We start from the raw sequence: 20,690 nt of genomic DNA, 5'->3' as shown, positions 1-20,690 counted from the left end.
TACCCAAAGGTCTTGGGTTCAGCACAGAGATAGTTAGTTTATAACTCTGCATCTCAAATATATTGCACTACTCCCCGCTGTCTCTACCATATCCTCAGGAGGCAAGAGGTGATCTGCTTAAAAAACTCAAAGATTATTTTAAAGAATAAGAATGCCGAGGGGATAAAAATACAATTTAACATCTCTATTGAGGAATTTACGATGTAGCACAGGATATAAGCTGGAGCTAAAGAAAACTTTCCTTAAAGTGCTATTTGTTAAAAGTTGGAATGCATTCCTTAGGACAAATCAAAGTGTGACACACAACATCCAAACTTCCTGTACATGTAGGTAAGTGTTATCAACTATCTCCCACTCCCAAATTTCTCTGCCACATTGAGGACTGTTCACGAGGAGCAGGACATGTTGGTTGTAGCAATTTGAAAATACTCACTTTTATGGAAGTCATAAGAGAGAAAATCTTTCATGTTATTTAGGATCATCCTTGATACGTTTATTCTAAAAAATAATACACATAGCCAAATATTTTCCTCTATGTAAAATCTTTACAAAACTGAAATCCTGAGAATTCAGCTTCTGATAGAATCCATTCGCTTTTCCAGTTAGATTGGGCATAATTCTTAACTGGTCGTACAAAATCTAATATGCTTACGAAGTTCCATCCCACAGTACCTGTTATTCAGACTAGCGGCTGGAAATACCAACTCCACAATTTCAGATCTGGTCCATAATTGGGGCAGGGAGGGACTTTGGGCGGGGCCTCCAGATAGGGAGGAGGCGTTGTTAGAAAGCGGTGGGGCTAGTCTACTGGCTGTCACTACTCCAGTTAAGCCTAGTAATATTTGAGTGAGCGAGGGTCTGGTGTGTGAGCAGCATTCTCAGTGAGAACTAGTTTCCCTTGGCATTTGAGTGGAATCTGCAACTATAGGCGTTTCGTCCCCCCGACTGCCGAGAAATGTGAGAGCTGCAGAGATGGTTGTCGCCAGCTATAGGGAGCCGGCAGAAACAAGGCTGCTCCTGAGGATGGGCTGTGCCGAGAGGCCAAAGTAGCCCCAGGGTTTTAGTGAGAAGGGAAGTGGAATGCAGTCGGGGATTGGGAGCAACACGGCACTGAAGCTGGAGAAACAGTGTAGAGAGAGAGCCGCTTTGCATCGCTTTCGAAGCCGCCGCCACTCGAGTGCCGACTTGTGAGTACTCTGCGTCTCTGTCCGCAGACTGAAGTCGGGGAACTCTCTTGGAGAACTCTCCCAGTTAGGAAGTGAGATCCCTACAACTGCCTTCGCCTGCTCTCCCCACCTGCCTCAAGGACGGAGCAACTGCCACCCCTCCCCTGCCTACCGGACCGAGGGCAAGGGCAGTAGCTGATCGGTGCCGCCCCCTTCCGACCCAGGAGGTGGAGATTTCACCCCCCTCTCCACCGTCCGGTCCAGCCAAATTCAACACCTATTTCCTCCCCCCGCTGCTCTTGTATTCCTGACACCCCCTCGTCCTTCCCCTATCCCTCCTCCCCAGAGACAGGGGAGGAGAAAAGGGGAGTCCGGGTCGTCATGACTGAGCGGAAGGCAAAGGATCCCCGGGCTCCCCACGTGGCGGGCAGAGCGCCCTCCCCAACCCAGGTCGGATCCCCTCTGCTGGGACGCCGGGACACAGGCCCCTTTCAGGCGAGCGAGATCTCGGACGCGTCACCTACTGCCTCGGTCATACCCCTCTCCCTGGACGGGCTGCTCTTCCCTCGGCCCTGCCAGGGTCAGGACCCAGACGGAAAGACTCAGGACCAGCAGTCGCTGTCAGACGTGGAGGGGGCGTATTCCAGAGTTGAAGCCACAGAGGGTGCTGGAGGTGGCACCTCTAGACCCCCAGAAAAGGACAGCGGACTGCTGGACAGTGTCTTGGACACGCTACTGGCGCCCTCGGGTCCTGGGCAGAGCCACGCCAGCCCGCCCGTCTGCGAGGCCACCAGCCCTTGGTGCCTCTTTAGCCCTGAGCTTCCCCAAGACGCCCGGGCTGCCCCTGTCACCCAGGGGGTATTGCCCCCGCTCATGAGCCGACCAGAAGGCAAGTCTGGTGACAGCTCCGGGACGGCAGCTGCCCAGAAAGTGCTGCCCAGGGGCCTGGCACCGTCCCGGCAGCTGCTGCCCCCGACGGCCGGGAGCCATCACTGGCCCGGGGCCGCAGTGAAGCCCTCTCCGCAGCCCCCTGTGGTGGAGGTGGAGGAGGAGGATGGGTCCGAGTCCGAGGGCTCCGTGGGTCCACCTCTGAAGGGCAAACCCCGGCCTGCGGGAGGCCCAGCGGCCGGAGGAGGAGCCGCGACCGCTGCTCCAGGGTCGGCCGCAGGAGGCGTCGCCCTGGTCCCCAAGGAAGATTCCCGCTTCACGGCGCCCAGGGTCGCCCTGGCGGAGCACGACGCGCCAGCGGCGCCCGGGCGCTCCCCGCTGGCCACTACGGTGATGGATTTTATCCACGTGCCCATCCTGCCGCTCAACTCAGCCTTCCTGGCCGCCCGCACCCGGCAGCTGCTAGAGGGGGATAACTATGACGGCGGGGCCGCGGCAGTCAGCGCCTTTGCCCCGCCGCGGGGCCCGCCCTCGGCCTCGTCCGCCCAGGTCGCGGCCGGCGACTTCCCCGACTGCGCGTACCAGCCCGACGCCGAGCCCAAGGACGACGCATTCCCGCTCTATGGAGAATTCCAGCCGCCCGCCCTGAAGATCAAGGAGGAAGAGGAAGGCGCCGAGGCCGCCGCGCGCTCCCCGCGGCCGTACCTGGTGGCGGGTGCCAACCCCGCCGTCTTCCCGGATTTCCCGCTGGCGCCACCCGCGCTGCCTACGCGAGCGCCGTCGTCAAGACCCGGGGAAGGGGCGGCCGCCGCCGCACCTGTCGGTGCGTCTGTCTCGTCCGCGTCCTCGTCGGGCTCGACCCTGGAGTGCATCCTGTACAAGGCGGAGAGCGCGCCGCCCCAGCAGGGCGCGTTCGCCCCGCCACCCTGCAAGGGGCCGGGCGCGGGCGCCTGCCTGCTGCCGCGGGACGGCCTGCCGTCCACCTCGGCCTCGGCCGCCGCCGCCGCCGCCGCCGCCGCCGCCGGGGCGGCCCCAGCGCTCTACCCGCCGCTCGGCCTCAACGGGCTCCCGCAGCTCGGCTACCAGGCCGCGGTGCTCAAGGAGGGCCTGCCGCAGGTCTACCAGCCCTATCTCAACTACCTGAGGTGAGGGCCCGGGGCGGGGCGCGCCCGGCGCGTCGCGAGAGTAGCGGTGCGGCCGCTGGCCGCCGCCAGCTCCCGGCCCTCAGCGCCCGGCTCCGGCTCCGGCTCCGGCTCCCCCGAGTGGCCGCGAGGGGTGGGTGGCCGGGGCGGGGCACAGCACAGGTTGGCTTCCTTTTCCTTACCTCTTCTCCTCATTTTTTGGGGGGACACCAAGGGGGCGCAGAATATGCTGTTTCTGGAGCGTACCTCCCCGAAAATATGTTTCTACACTTTTCAGATCTGCGCAATCCCAAGACAAGACCAGCCGTGATTTCTAAAAGTGCAGCGTCACTCTAGGTCCGCTGTAGCCCCGCGGAGCGGAAGGCGTGCGGCGAGTCGGGGGCCTTATAAAATGCTTTTCTTCGTAGAAGGACAATTACTGGGAATGTCTGTCTTGGAGAGGAGACATTAACGCCCCGTTCTCCCGGGAGGGGTGGCACTGGATGTTGGGTAGCGGGCCAGAACCCAAAGCAGAACCGTCTCAGGGGTCTGGACACTCAACCGCTTCATTTTCATACGAATCTCAAGATTTAAATTAATTTATGTGTAATATGTTTACATTACGGATTGAAACATCAATCACTTCAGTACCTTGTATTCTAATATTGTGTCGAGTTCGCTGCAACTTTTTTTCACACAGATTTTAAAAAACATTTTAATTTACCTACGGGAGTAATGGAATTTTAAAGAAAAAAGAAAAAAATGCTCTCGGTTTGAAATCATGTGTTGTGAATAGTCAAAACAGTGGCAGTATACTGAACAATACTTTAAAATGACAAACACATGTTCTTGTTTAATTACAGAGTTGAGTTTTAAAAACTCAGTAGCATCACTAAGTATGATTGTACTCTTAAAGCAAAACCACATTTATCGTTACCCAGCGTACAAGGTCATAACATTTGATTTGTCAGAGACTGAATTGATTCTCTATAAGAAGTTTTGTAGAAAGATTTTTTTCTGGATATAAAATTATATATTAATTATTTATTATTCTTTCGTGTTGGTGCTCCTGATGAAAGACTAATAACTTTGCCAGTCTGATGAATCCAGTAACAGGTAGTACATCAAGTTTAGTTTGCATGTCTTTCAAGTGTATTCGGTTCTATTTTCTAAAAACCCTTTCACTCTGTCAATTCTGGGTTAAGAAAACTTTAGTATTAGATAGTGGTGCACCTAAAAATAAATGGAGTACTTTGTTTTGCATTTCAAGGCCGGATTCAGAAGCCAGCCAGAGCCCACAGTACAGCTTCGAGTCATTACCTCAGAAGATTTGTTTAATCTGTGGGGATGAAGCATCAGGCTGTCATTATGGTGTCCTTACCTGTGGGAGCTGTAAGGTCTTCTTTAAAAGGGCAATGGAAGGTAGGCTCCTTTCCCCGATCCTTTCTTGTTGGTTTAATTGTAAATGGAGACCATCTAATATTTTATAGATTTTAATCAGCCCTTGCTTCCTCTAAGAAATGATGATATATTCGTATAACCTATATGACGATGTTTTAACAATATATTTTTATTTATAATACTCCGTATTGAATGGGGTTGGATATTATAATTGCATACTATTTGAATAATGCTTTTAATATTAGACACAAGTCACACTAATCTTGGGAACAATGCGAACATTGTTCATTAACTACTTAACTTTAAAGAAACAGATTTGTTCTGATTGTATTTTTACATTTCTATCATATATATTTTATATAATATATACCAAATTAAAATTTTCTTCCAAAAGAAAAATGGTAAAAGTTGTCAAAAGTCTATATGTACATATATATGATGCAGTTACAAATTTTCTACATGATTTTGTCTTTTTCCTTCATGCATGTTTATTTAATAATTATATAATGGTAATTCTAAACAAAGTTTAAAAGTTCCCTTTTTGTTTAGTATATTTTTGTAAGTGTATAGGAAATAGGTGTAAACAGTTTAAAGCAAAAGAAAAATTTAGACATCACAGTTATATAATTTCTGAAGAAGTATTTTGCTTTAAGTAAGGCTTTCATGTTTTTAAAATCATCTAAATTACATATTTACCTAATGATTTTGGATTGACTTGCATAGTGTATTTCAGACTTGAACTTTCATAGAATATATGTTTTAATTTCTCTTTCTATCTACACTAAACTCTAAGCAGCCAAACACATTTATATCTGAAGACAGAAATACATTTAAACATCATTTCACATTTGAATTCTAGCAATAAGTGTATTTCATAACAAGCTGACGTGAGTTTAGGGTTCTCTCTGGAGTTCTGATATCACACCTACACAAGGAACCAAAGATCTGAATGTCTGCTTTTTTGTTTCCTGTTTGTGAGTTCTCTAATTTCAAGAGCCTTCTACTTATGAGCAGGAAAGTAGGGAGTGGGAATTTTTACCTTAAGGGAGAGTTCAAAGGAGTTGACATGCATATTTAATACACATTTACACCAAAAGAATATTAACCCAAAAGACATTTAACAAAAAAATTCACTATCCCTGTAGATAGCTAACATATAATTCTTTACAACTGCTATGCCCTTTTGATGAAAATGATTCCCAACTATTTATTAATGGTATGTGTACCTCTCCTACTGAAATTAATTCTTCATAAAAAATAATCACTTTGTGTATTTCTAGAATATGATTGTTTTCCCCAAAGGATGAATGTATTTAACTGATGTTGAACATATGTATTCAGCTTCAGGGGGTTTTAATTGCATTTTAAATTAGTTGAGGTACTGTGACAAGAGGTTATGTGAGAAAATGGGACAACTGACAGTAGCCTTAACTTTCCAACTGACTATGACTATCATTTAGTCATAGTTACAGTTTGAAGTCCTTTGTGTGGAAGAGTCAATTCTCCAGTGCATAATTGGAATTACTGTTCCCATCTGACTTTGGTTCTGGTTTCTTGAACATTCCCCCCCTGCATTAATATGATTTTCTTTATGCTTACAGTCTCCTTAGTCTAATTCTTAAGTGAATGACCCCCTTGGAGTCCTCTAAAAGCCAGTTTATTCTAGCGCAGCTCCCTCATTTTACAGATACACAAGTCCCAAAGGCATAATGAGTTTCTAAAGAGCATACAGCTAGTCGGTATCTGATTGTTAGTCAACACAGGTTAGATTTTCTTTAATTGCAATGCTTATAAATCAGAGATGGTATGCAAAAGTAGATATATGACAAATGCTACTTCATTCTTGAAAGTTACTTCAAAAGTGCATATAGCACCAAGAACACTCTAATTAAAATACAAATGCTTTCACATCATTATTATCAGAATAGCATCCTAAACATAAAGGAAGTCTTCCCAAATTTACTCTTAGAAAGCATTTGTTGGACCACTACTGTTGGCGTGGTTCTGTTTTAGTTTTGAGTAATAGAAACGAAGTACCTTTATTCAGCAATATTTACAAAGAGGAGCTCAAGATAGATGTTGATAAATCACTCATTTGGCTATTAAAGGACAAGTAAGATTATTGATCTCTGGACATTGAGGAGAGCTTGTAAGTGTATATGTTCAAGGAAGAGTGAAGAGATTAAGATTAGACTGACTAAGACTCGAAGATTCATATTAGAAAATTATTAGAGTTAAAGAATAGGAAGTTTGATTGCCAGTGCTTGCTTGAATCAGTGATTTAAGCCAAGAAAATAGAATGTTCTGGGAGTTTTCAAGAGTGAGAAAGATGAGGAGAAGAATTTTTCTAATTGGAGAAAAATACCAGGTTTGAAATCTTAAAGTAGGGCTGTGTGATAAGCTGCTTCAAGGTAGAACTATGTGTGGATGCCAATATGTCCAGAAATTGAAAGTCAGTAGTCAAAAATATGGATATTAATGTTACCAAGGATAATGATAATACTGGCATTCGGGAGTGCTTTCTATGTGCCAGTGACTAAGTGTTTTATGGGTCTTAACTCATTTAAGCCTTATAATGTAGGCATTATTATTACTTTCAATTTACAAATGAGGAAACTGAGGTTCAGAGATGTTAAATTTCCTTAATCACAGTTAAGAAGTGGTGGAGTAGGATTCAAATCCAAGGGGTGTGACTCCAGAATCTGTGCCCTCCACCTCTATACTTCCTTTCTCATAATAGGAAATTCAGTTTAAATTCCAAAAAGAAACAATAGAGGGTTGGAAGAAAAAATGTGAGCCAAGTGATAAAACATCTAGGAAGGTAAAAATGAATCCTAATGGAGTATTCAAGATCAAGGGTGATTAGAAGTGTGTGACGTAAGTGGATGGGTGATACTAACTCCACATTTAAGGCAGCAATGAGAAGACACATTTAGGGGCCAAGAGGCAGTTTCCCCACCTCTCCTCCAAGTTAGAAGTGGGAGACAATAGCGCCTATGAAGAAGTCTCCCAGGAAAACTGGATTTCCCTTGATATGAGACAGAAAAGAGAAGAGGCAGAGAAAAAAGTTCCCACTGAGGAAGTAGGGGTATGGGATGGGGAGAAATGACCTCTCTTAAGCTGAGAAAAAAAAAAAAAATGAATTAGCCAAAAAGTAATTTGTTGAATAGCCCGTTGCATTCCTTAACTAATACTAGGACTGAACCAGGAAGTGGTCAGAAATTGCCTTAATACCTTTCAAGGAGAAGTCATAATGACCTGCCAGTCCTATAAATGCAGGCTACTGGCCTTGTATTAAGAAGGAAAAGATCATTTCTCATGATGGAATATGGTTGGGAAATATTGTAATACAGTTGAAACATTCTATTTAGAAGATACTAGGCTAAGTAGGTATTGATGGATTTTTAATTATATTACATTGTTAGCCTCATTTTTTCTATCTTTATTGAGGTATAACTGACAAAATTGTAAGATATTTAAAGTGTACAATGTGATGATTTGGTGTATATGTGCCTGGTAAAAGAATTCCCCCCCCATCAAGTTAATTAATGTATCTATCACCTCACTTATTTGACTTTCTTTTTGGCAAGAACGTTTAAGTTCTACTCTCCTAGCAAATTTCAATTATACAGTACTGTACAATGTTATCTATTATAGTCACGATATTATACATTAGATTCTCAGACCTTATTCACCTTATACCTGAAAGTTAGTATCCTTTTACCAACCTCTCCCTATTTCCCCATCCTCCAGCCCCTGGTAACCACTTCTCTACTCTCTGTTTCTATGAATTCAACTTATTTTTTTGATTCCACATGTAACTGATACCATGTGGAATTTGTCTTTCTCTGTCAGGCTTATTTCACTTAGCATAATTTACTCTAAGTTCACCTAATTTTTTGTTCATGTATTAATTAACCAAATATTTATTGAGCACCTGCTGTATGCCAGACACTACGCTAGGTGCTAGTTGAACAGCAGTAAAACAGGACAGACCTAACTGGCTGCAGCACTAGTGGAGTTTTTAGTGTAGTGGAGGGAAGGGACATTGTATCAATTAGCATGCAGGTATCAAGTTACAGATGTGCTAAATGAATGGGTTATGCCTGGAAAGCTAGAGAATTGACCCTTCTGACAGAAGCTGGGGATGGTGGGAAAAGTCTTTTGGAATTAGAAAGACACCATCATAAGTAGACCACAGAAGAAACTGAACAGAAATGAAGTATTTTTAAGAAAAACATATTTCTTTCTGAAGTTGAGTAGAGTTGGTGTCATAGTCTAAAAACGAAAACTGACTTGGTAGCATCGTTCTCCCTTGTATGACTTCCAAAACAGAAACAATGAACATTCAAATTTTTAAAGGTTTTACTATTTTTTAGAGCAATTTTAGGTTTACAGCAAAATTGAGAGGAAGGTACGGAGATTTGCCATGTACCTCCTGCCATGACACATACATAGCTTCCCCTGTTATCACAGTCCTCCACCAGAGTGGTACAACTGATGAACCTACATCGACACATCATAATCACCAAAAGTCCATAGTTTACAGTAGGGTTCATTCTTGGATTTGTAACATTAATTGGGTTTGGACAAATGTATAATGACATGTATCCATGGTTAGAGTATCATACAGAGTATTTTTGCTGCCCTTCCAAGTCCTCTGTGCTCTGCCTATTTGTCCCTTCCTACTCCCCAACTCCTGTCAACCACTAATATTTATATTGTCACCATAGTATTTTGCCTTTTCCAGAATGTCATATAGTTGGAATCATACAGTAGGAAGCCTTTTCAGATTAGGTTTTTCCCTTAGCAATATGCATTTAACCTTCTTCCATGTGAAAAGCTCATTTCTTTTTAGTGCTGTATAACATTCCATTGTCTGGATATTCCACAATTTATTTATCCATTCACCTACTAAAGGACATCTCGGTTGCTTCCAGGTTTTGGCAATTACGAATAAAGCTGCTATAAAGACCTGTCTGCAGGTATTTGTGTGCACATCAATTTTCAACTCCTTAGGGCAAATAGCAAGGAGTGCAATTGCTTGGTAAGAGTATGTTTAGTTTTGTAAGAAACCACCAAATTGTCTTCCAAAGTGGCTGTACCATTTTACAGTCCCACTCTCAATAAATGAGAGTTCCTCTTGTTTCACGTCCTTGCCAGCATTTGTGTTTCTCAGTGCTTTAGATTTTGGCCATTCTAATAGGTGTGTAGTGGTAGCTCATTATTGTTTTGACTTAAATTTCCCTGATGACATATTATGTGAAGTATGTTTTCATTTGCTTATTTGACATCTGTATATCTTCTTTGGTGAAGTGTTTGTTAAGGTCTTTGGCCTATTTTTTGTTTTCTTTCTGTTGAGTTTTAAGAGGGTTTTTTGGTTTTTTTGGTTTTTTTGTATATTTTGGATAACAGGCTTTATCAGATATGTATTTTGCAAATATTTTGTCCCACTCTGTCTCTTTATTCTCTTGGCAGTGTCTTTCACATAGCAGAAAATTTTACTTTTAATGAAATCTGGTTTCTCAGTTCTTTCTTTCCTGGATTATGACTTTGGTATTATATCTAAAAATTTATCACCAAACTCAAGGTCATCTGGATTTGCTCCTATGTTATCTTTCTTTTAGGAGTTTTATTGTTTTGCATTTTACATTTAGTTCTGTGATACATTTTGAGTGGATATTTGTAAAGGGTATAATGTCTGTGTCTAGATTCACTTTTTTGCATAGAGGTGTCCAGTTATTCTAACACTACTTGTTGAAGAAACTGTCCTTTCTCCATTGTATTGCCTTTACTCCTTTGTTAAAGATAAGTTGACTATATTTATGTGGTTCTATTTTTAGGCTTTCTATTCTGTTCCATCCATCTATTAGTCTGTTTTTTCACCAATACCACAATGTCTTGATTATTGTAGCTTTATCATAAATCTTAAAGTCAGGTAGTGTCAGTCCTCCAACTTCAGTATTGTGTTTCCTATCTTGGGTCTTTTGCCTCTCCATATAAACTTTAGAACCTTTTGTTAATATCCATAAAATGGCCTTCTGGGATTTTGATTGGGCTTATATCTGTAGATCGTTTTGGGAAGAACTGACATCTTGACAATATTGAATCTTCCTATCCATGAACATGGAATATCTCCCCATTTATTTAGTTCTTTTAGCCCATTTATTAGAGTTTTATGGTTTTCCCCATATAAACCTTATACATATTTTGTTACATTTATACCTAAGTACTTCATTTTTGGGGTTGCTAATGTAAATGTATTGTGTTTTTAATTTAAAATTTCACTTATTCATTTCTGGTACATAGGAAAGCAACTGACTTTTGTATATTAGTCTTGTATCCTGTGACCTTGCTATAATTGCTTATTTCTTCCAGGAGTTGTTCTGTCAATTCTTTTTGGATTTTCTACATAGAAGAACATACCATCTGCAAACAAAGACAGTTTTATCTCTTTCTTCCCAATGAGTATATCTCTTATATTCTTTTCTTGTCCTATTGCATTTGTAGGACTCCCACTACAGTGTTGAAAATGAGCGATGACAGGAGATATCTTTGGCTTGTTCCTAATCTAATGGACAGTCTTCTAGCTTCTCACCATTAAGTGTGACATTAGCTGTAGGTTTTTTTGTAGATATTTTTATCAAGTTGAGAAAGTTCCTCTCTATTTCTAGTTCACTAATAGATTTTTCATGAGCGATTGTTGGCTTTTGTCGAATGCTTTTTCTACATCTGTTGATATGACCAAGTGATTTTTCTTTTTTAGCTTGTTAATGTGATGGAACACATTAATTTTCAAATGTTGAACCAGTCTTGCATACTTGGGTTGAATCCCATTTGGTCATGATGTACAATTCATTTTTATACTTTTTTGGATTTAATTTGCTAAGATTTTGTTGAGGTTTTCTGTGTCTTTATTCATGCAAGATCTTGATCTATAGTTTTCTTTTCTTGTAATGTCTTTGTCTAGTTTTGTATTAGTATAATGCTGGCCTTATAGAATGAGTTAGGAAGCATTCTCTCTGTTTTCATCTCTGAAAGAGAATGTAGAGAATTGGTATAATTTCTTCCTTAAATGTTTGGTAGAATTCATCATTGAACCCATCTGGGCATGGTGCTTTCTGTTTTGGAAAGTTATTATTGATTCAAATTCCTTAATAGCTAAAGGCCTATTCAGATTGTCTGTTTTTTCTCATGTGAGTTTTGGCAGATTGTGACTCTCAAAGCCTTGGTCCATTTCATCTAGGTTATCAAGTTTGTAAGCATAGAGTTGTTCATGGTATTCTTTAATGTTCATTTAATGTCCATAGAATCTATAGTGATGTCTCCTCTTTCATTTCTGATATTAGTAATTTGTGTCCTCTCTCTTTTTTTGTTAGTTATCCTCTCTAGAGGCTTATTGATTTTATTGATCTTTTCAGAGAGCCAGCTTTTGGTTTTGTTTATTTTCTTTATTCATTTCCTCTTTTCAATTTCATTGATTTCTGATCTAATTTATTATTTCTTTTCTTCTACTCATTTGGCTTAATTTACTCTTTTTTTCTAGTTTCCTAAGGTGAAAGTTTAGAAGATAGACCTTAGATCTTTTTTCTTCCCTAATATAATATTTAATGCAAAATATTTTCTTTTATAATATATTTAATGCTAAAAATTTCCCTCTAAGCACTGCTTTTGATGTATACCACAGATTTTGATATTTGTGTTTTCATTTTCATTTAGTTCAAAATACTTTTAAATTTCTCTTGAGATTTCTTCTTTGAATCGTGTGTTATTTAAAGTGTGTTGTTAAATCCCCATGTACTTTGAAATTTTCCAGTTGTCTTTCTGTTATTGATTTCTAGTTTAGTTTCTTTGTGGTATAAGAACAGACATTGAATGATTTCTGTTCTCTAAAGTTGTTAAGGTATGTTTTATGGCCTAGTGTTATGGTGTGTTTTATGTGGCTTATCTTGATGAATATTTCACGTGAGCTTGAGAAGAAGGTGTATTCTGCTGTGTTGGATGAAGTAGTCTATAGATGTCAATTATGTCTAGTTGATTGTTGATGTTGTTGAGTTCAACTATGTCCTTACTGATTTTGTGCTTGCTGGATCTATTTCCGATAGAGAGGTGTTGAAGTGCCTAACAGTAATAGTGGACTCATCTATTTCTCCTTGTAGTTCTATCACTTTTACCTCACAAAATTTTGATGATATGTTGTTAGATGCATACACATTAAGAAATGTTATGTCGTCTTGGAAAATTGGCCCCTTTATCATTATGTAATGCCCCTCTTTATTCCTAATAACTTCCCTTGCTTTGAAGTCTCCTTTGTTTGTTAAATTTTTTTTTGGACAAACTCATGAATTATTTTTGCTGTCTTTAGAGCTCTGTAGTGCTTTCTCCATCTTTTTTAGTCCACAACATTATCCAACAATCCCTTCCACCATAATTTCTTTGATTTGTATTTGGGCTCTTGAGAAGACAATTTGCCAATAATCTTATTTAATTTAATTTTCTCTCTATAGAGTCAACCCTATGGCAGTTTTCCTGTTACCCTAAAAATAAACATGTATTAATTCACTGGACTTCACTTCTAAACTCTATAAATACTATTATTAATAGATAATAAATTGGATAATTTATTCTCAAGCTGCAGGTCTCTCAGTTTAATATTTAGCCTGAGTAGTAAGCTGGTTTTAAGCACAATTTTGCATTGTAATCCATTGATATAAGCCTCCACTTTACTGAAAAAGAAATGGTGAGAAAGATGGCTTTTGGTATCATCAGCTCAATATTTGGTTATGTAGGGTTCTTAATCCTACTGCAAGAACATGAAGGGGAAGTATTGGTATGAAGACATCCATGCCAGTGCTAAGAGATAGTGCCCTTTTCCAGCCTTTAAGTTGTTGTACTTTAAGTACTCAAGTAATGCAACAATACATTCTCCTTAAAAAAAATCAAAACATCACCAATGAGACTTAAATTCTCTTTATCAATATCTCTAATCTGTTCCCTTCCCTACCGTTCTTCTATACCTCTATCTCAGGTTTTAACAATTTTGTGTATATGTGTGTAATATGTTGTTTTAGATATGTTGATACATAAATGGTATCGTATATCACAATTTGTTTATCACTCCTCAATTTTTTCATGAAACAATGACTTGAAGCCCTGAATGTTGATATATATTCCTAGCTTGTTCTTTTAACTATTACATAATACTTTATAAGATGAAAATCTTCTTAGCATTGCCATTACTTGAGTAAGCACTTTTTGTTCTTGTCTCCTTGGATACATGCCTTGCTCCTCTTTCTAGAATATAATTACGTATTTTGATACTCTAAAATAAATCTAAATTAATTAAATGATTAGCTTGCTTCATGCTGCTAAAATGAGTTAATTCATTAATTTATTCACTCTACCTACATGTATTGATGCTTACTGCATTTAAAAGTTACTTGTGCTGGGAATACAAAGATGAATGTGTATGCAGTCCATGTCTTTGACATGTACAAAACCAAGAAGAAAACAAAAACAAAAATCCTGTCAATCAATTATTGAACATGAGAATACATTGATATGAGTTATGCCAAAGCCATGCATGATCCACCCTAGGGTTCAGTTAGAGAAATCTAGAAGGATTGGAGTTTTTTCTACTATTATATCCTAACGTTGTGTGAGAAGCTTATTCATTTAACAAACACTATACTTACACTTGATTATGACCAGGCACTGTTCTGAGTGCTTTACTATATTAAGTCATTTAATTCCTCCAAAAGTCCCATAAGGTGGAGGTACTCTCATTATTTGTACTTCACCAGTGAGTATACAGAAAGGTCACTACACAGTGTAGGGACCAAGATTCAAACACAGGGCATCTGACTCCAACTTCTGTGTTTTGTGTGCTTCTACACTGTCTCTCCAGATTGTTTTGTACTTGAACAAAACAATTAATTAGTTTATAATTTTTCAAACAAAAACATGATATTTTATGGGGGACTGGTTTTCGAGTTTTGCTCCTTAACTCAGTCCCATTCATTCTTAGCCCAGAAGAGCTCCACTTTTGTCTGTTTACTTGGTTGACTCTTCCACTTAAGATTTTATTTGAACAAAGAATTCTCTGCCAACATTTTTGTTAAATACCACTGCATTATGACAGGAAACCCTCAGGCCGCAGTCAAGTGTTTATTCTGGTACTTGAGCCAATCCTACACAGTTGCTTGACTCTATTTGCTAAAAACTTTTTGACATCTGTGCAAAGAGAGGATGAACATTCGGTCAAGATTTCAAATCTAACTCTTCAGTATTCTAACAGAATATCAACATTGTCACATGAAAATCACATCTGAGTTATAGAGCTCTATCTTTTGTCAGCAAAACAAAGTAAGTGCAGGAAATCTTTCAGCAATAACTTCTTTAAAGGACTGATTGAAATAATTGATACTTAAGACAGAGACTCCAAAACAGGCACACAAATTTTTTACTTGCCTGGATTTTTAAGTTTTATCCTCATTTACAACATTAGAAAATCACATATTCTGTCATCTTCCATACCTACCTAATTTGTGGAAGGGTAGATGAACACAATCTCCTTCTTGTTGCTAGATAACCTTCATGTAATAAACTACATAATGCCTACTTCACCAAATTTATCAGCCTATTGTGTTTTCCTTTTTACTTTGACTTCTACAAAGCAAAGAAGTAAATTTTCATGCTCAATTTTTTTTTAATGTAATTAACGTAGGTTTCTGGTTTCGTTCACAACCGCTACTACAGCCTTTGGTGTTATGTACTTTATACAACATTTTAAGAAATTGTATAATCTTTTTTGAAACACAGTACTCAATCATTATTTCTTAAGGGAAAAAATACTTCCTGTGTTATTTTTCTCTTGTATGACTCAGTGAGTTATTTATGAAATTGAATAAAAAAGTAGTGAGTATGGACAATGAGCTCAATATTTTGGTGTAATATTTGTAGGAGACATAAACATTAAAGTGTGAAAATAATGGTTATTATTTATTAAATGTTTACTAAATTTAGGCACTCTCCTAGTTTTTTTTATATGTACTAACTTATTTAACCCTCAGAACAATCCTCTCAGGCAGGTTCTATTTTCCTCATTTTACAGATAAGGTTCATTGAGTTAGTGAAAAGTAGGGCAGAACTCAGTTCCTGGAGCTCATGCTCTTACTCTTTCCTGAGTCCTTGTGGCCTGTACAGTAGAAGGTACAGTCCTTGATTTCAAGGAGCTTGTGGGCAACCTACAGTTTAGTGTCTGATTAAATTCTTTGATGCAGACTTGGAATGCTGAAGTGCATCGGGGAAGAAGATACCAATATCTGTCATTACTGACGGCCTGTGTAATAGAAATCATGCTAAATGCTGTATATTCATTATCTCTCTTCTTATCCCCACTTTTTAGGTATCTGAGCAGAGACTCAGGAGTTAAGTAACTTACCAAAACTAGTAGGTAATGCTGTAGGAGCTTATTTATTTTGTCCTGTAATAGTTAGAAAAGGTGATTTATTGGAAATACTAGGATATTGATATTCACAACCTTTAAAAAATAGATAAAGGTTAGGAGTTAAGAAGCTTTCATTTTCAGATGGGTTACTCAATAAATGGTCTTGGAACTACTGGCTTATTATACAAAAGAAAAATTTCAGGTGGGTCAACAATTTAAGTGTTTTTTTTTTTAAGGAAAAAGATTCAAAAGCGTGGAAATAAAAGATGGAGGTATGTATTTATAATATTGGAATGGCAAAACTTTCTAATATTGACATGAAGTCCAGAATTCAAAATCAAATTTGGTCCATTTTGCTACATAAGGCAAACTTTTTCTATAAGGCAAAAAGCAAAGTCAAGGGACAAATTGTAAAACTATTTGTAACACATGTATAAATCAAAAGAATGTTATTGCTAAAATGCAGAATGTTCTTACAAACCTTTGTTCTTACAAAAAAAAAAAGAACAGCCAAAAAAAAAATGAACAAAAGATATGAAGACAATTCACAAAACATAGTCTATAGAGGGATGAAAAATGTTCAATGTGCTAATAATTATTACTGATCAAAATAATAGTGGGCATGCCAACAATCATATTGATAAAACAATGAATAATGGCCATTTGAAAGTTGGAGGGCAATTTGATATTATCTATTAAAAGTATTCATCACTTTGGCCCAACAATTCTACTTCTAGAAACTGGTCCTTAAAAGAACTCTAGAAATGTGTAGAAATACCTCTAGGTAGATTTTGAGTACCACATTATTTGCAATACTGAAAAAATGAAAACAGTTCAAATGTCTGCTAATAGGTTAAGAAATTATGATATACCCTTGTAATAAAATACACTGTGACATTAAAAAGAATGAGCTAGCTGTCTATATTTCAGATTGAAAAGGCATCTTAAATATATGATTTTGTGAAAAAGCAAGTAACAATATCATTTGGAGTAAAAATAATTTCACCCTTTTGATATTACTATATATAGGAAACTATATGAAAAAAAAAATACAGCAAACTGCTTACTGTTGGGATATGATATGGTGATATGTTTTGTTCTTTAAGCAAGAATTTCCTGAAGAGGCCACTCTTGCACATCTACCTAGTGCCTGACTTCTCTCCACACTAGCTCTACCTAGCATGAGCTGGGCTCTGCTCCCCTAGTGCTATCTAGTGGCAGTGATGCACCACTTTTCACCTTCAGGCACCCAAGAAAGTTGAAAGAGACCAGCAAAAGGTGACACTTAAGGCAGAAATATTCAGGAGGAAAGCCTGAGGTCTCCCTGCATCATGAATTAAGGAATTCAACCTGACTATATGGAGCCAAGAACTGACAGAGGCCCACAGTTCCTCATCATGATCTCAGTATCCAAAAAGACCTGCAAACAAAAGTTTTGTTTTAGTCCCTTGTCAGTAATTACCTGATCTGACCTGACCTGAATTCATTCGGCAGCAGAACCTGACCCAAATTCATATTTTATGGGCTGTGTGAATATTCATACATTTTTCTGCATAAGTATTAATATTTTTTATTATGAAGTTTTGCTCAACTATCTAAAATCTAAACAATTTTGAATTCTGAAACATATCCTCAAAAGGATTTAGCGAGGAGATTTGGACATGTACTAAGAAATAAATTCATAGATGTTTTGAACACAGTTCTGCTGGAGTTTTGCAATGTAGCAGCCCTGAAAATTACAATAAACATTTACTAAACAATTATTGATATTTATTCTTCCTATACTTTTACTACCATGCTGGGTCCTGCAGAAGGCTGCAACAGATAAATAAACTATAATACCTAACCTCATAGAATTTTTAATTCCATCAGGGAGATAAGACAACCTCATAAGTGTAACATAGGTAACATAAACTGAATGTGGTTTGGATTTCGAGGGGAAAAAAGATCATAATTAATTAGGGAGACCAAAATGTGTTTTGTGGGGAAGATAGCACATTAGATGGACTGCTGAGAATGCATGAGTTTGATAGCAAGAGTTGTAATAATGGCTGTTACAAACAAAAAGTATGAGCAGAAGCACAATTTGGCTAAAGCATGGAGCATGGTCAGGTATCCAAGAATCTTTTGTCATTATATATAACATTTTGATGGTTTTATCCCTGGGGTGATAGCTTTCATGAGATTTTCAAAGGGAGATTTTCAGAGGGATCAGTGACACTCTCCAAAAAAGTTAGGTACCACTGCAATAGAGGAATGGTGAGAATTATTATTAAACAGAAAGCTGAAAAAATGTGGAATGACAAAATGTGGTGTTCGGCAGTTAACTGAGTAGAGAATGAGATACCCGTAAAAATTTTTGAGCACTGTAGTGACATATTCCAATATGTAGCTTAGGAAATTTAATATGTCAACAGTGTATAGGAAGGATTGATGTGGGGAAGCTATAAACCCATGAGAACAGTCTGGAGATGATGCATTAAGGAACTGAGCCAGGATGGTGGCCCAGAAAAATGGCTTCAGTGGGTAGATGGGAGCCAAGATCAGCCAAAGCTTCACAGAAGAATTTTTTGGGAAAAAATGTAGATAGAGGAACTCAGACCTAAAGAAAGAGGAAGCACATGATTATTTTATGAAGTAAAGGAGTGATGTTGAAAGTAGTGTTGAGAGAGGATTATCCTCAGAGCACCATGCAAAATGGATTTGAACAGAGGTTATATGCCTTTGAGTCAGAGGGAACACCTGTGGAGCTGATAAATAGATTATGAGATGTAGTTTAATTTCAAATTGTATATATTATATGCTACATAATGTACTTGCCAGGATCTTGAAATAATATAATCTTTTGTGCACAGCATAACTTCTGAGAATTGAGACATTATAGTCTATAAATTCACTTACTTGTTCATTTATTCATTTATAAACAAAAACATGTATTCAGTGACTTCTTTGCGCCAGGATTTGTAGTAGATATTGAAACTCAGAAATGAAAAAGTTTGTAACCTAGGGAGAAAGAAATAGAAATTCATTATTAAATACAGTCCAGTAATATTTAGGGGAGGTATGAACTACGAATTGTAGAAGCATAGGGTAGTGGGCAGCTAACTCTGGTGTCTAGTGACTGGGGACAGAGGGGAGCAATATGAATCTTGTGTAAGCATTGGCTGAAAATATTCAATTTTTTAAATCTTCATAATTTCAAAGCTTGTGGCAGCTTTTGAGTTGTTAACAGTAGAGACCATGATGGTTGATCTTTCATTAAGCAGAGCACTTTAGCGAATGTTTCTTTATGCAAAGGTCAGTCCAGAGCAAACTTGGGGTTGGGGGAGATGAACATGTGAAGAACTGAACCTCTCTGTGTACAAGGATAATATTAAGAGGGTTGTCAGCTGGCAGCTGGTGCAAGAGGTAGGGAATAGAGAGAGGGCCTAACGACAGAGTAAAGGGCTAGGGTACAAAGAGAAATAAATGCCTGTGAGAAATTCCCTGTTATAGGGGATGTTTGATAAATCCCTAGGAATGGTAATGTCTGGCAGCAAATTTGGCATTATTTACTGACTTGTGTTTTCATTACCTCCAGCTACCCTGAAACCTTAAGCGAACTTTCACTTTACTTAATCACTCTGTCTTCCTGTTGCTTTGGGGAAATGAAAGAAGGTGGTGATGTCCAGTATGTGTGGCAAGGAGCCCAGAAAGAAAGTACTGCAGAAAGAGCCACGAGCATTTATTAGGTCTGGAGTGAGCCATTTTTCCCCAAATATACTAGACCGCCAATATATTTCTAATATGATGCACCCACCCCAGGGGCTGTGCATTGAGATGTGTGAAGGAAATGTTATTTATTATTATTTGAAAATAAGAAATGAATCATTGATATCAATGGTATCTGTCCTGGCGTGCTCTTTCAAAGCATACATCAGAGGCTTTTGGAGTGCAAGGCCTCCTAATAGGTGCCCAAGTTCCATGGTGCAGAGGTGTTGACGAGTGCAAATCCCCCCTTAATTCATGCTTCGGGTATGGCAAAGTACTGCAGCTTACCTGGATCTGCAAATAAACCACAGATTAAAGATAATACCAATTAATAAAGCACAGTGAACAAGAAAAGTGGCGGGGCTGGAATTCCCCTAACTCCAGTAATAGTTCCTTAGATGTAGAGCTCTAGACAATGTAGTCAGGCCTGTCACGAAATTGAAAAAATTAGAATTTATCAAGACAACAATTTGAAATATGGATTTATATACATTATCATAAAAAATGAACCTTGCTCTAAGAATATGTTTTGCTAGAGATCTTGGCTAATAACTGTATGAAGCCATTATTGAAAACTAGGCCTTAAAAATTTAGTGTTCAGAACCTGAGGACAACCTGTACAATTTTTTAGCAATGTTTAAGGTCATGTAATACTCAATTTAGTCATTCACAAATTGCATGTAACCTAATGAAAAATGTTTAGAAGCCTCCTTTGAGGGTTTCTAAGGAAAAACCCACATACACAGGTTTTTGCTGTTCTTCCTACTATAGAATAAATGACTGAAATAGTACATCTAAAACAAAACAAATAATACATGTAAAATAACTGGGTGGCCAGATAAAATGCATTCAGCAAATACTTTTGGAAAATATATAGAAAACATTGCTCAAGATTAAAAAAATAAATATTAGAAA

At 38.8% G+C, this 20,690-nt stretch overlaps 1 protein-coding gene across 2 annotated transcripts in view; it reads left to right on the top strand.

Annotated features, from left to right (window-relative positions):
• The first annotated feature begins 536 nt into the window (after window positions 1-536).
• Window positions 537-20,690, top strand: part of PGR (progesterone receptor) — a 100,010-nt gene continuing 79,856 nt past the window's right edge. Inside the window, exons 1-2 of one of the 2 annotated variants that reach the window (XM_004283346.1) lie at window positions 537-3,199; window positions 4,446-4,597. In XM_004283346.1, coding sequence (XP_004283394.1) covers window positions 1,548-3,199; window positions 4,446-4,597 — 1,804 coding nt within the window. In that variant the 5' untranslated portion in view covers window positions 537-1,547. The remainder of the gene's footprint in view (window positions 3,200-4,445; window positions 4,598-20,690) is intronic. The other variant, XM_004283347.2, reaches the window with a different exon arrangement.

Source organism: Orcinus orca, chromosome 8 (assembly GCF_937001465.1).
Source record: "Orcinus orca chromosome 8, mOrcOrc1.1, whole genome shotgun sequence".
Taxonomy (NCBI): domain Eukaryota; kingdom Metazoa; phylum Chordata; class Mammalia; order Artiodactyla; family Delphinidae; genus Orcinus; species Orcinus orca.
The sequence above is the reverse complement of the archived record's forward strand: the minus strand, read 5'-3'. Positions and strand labels throughout refer to the sequence as shown.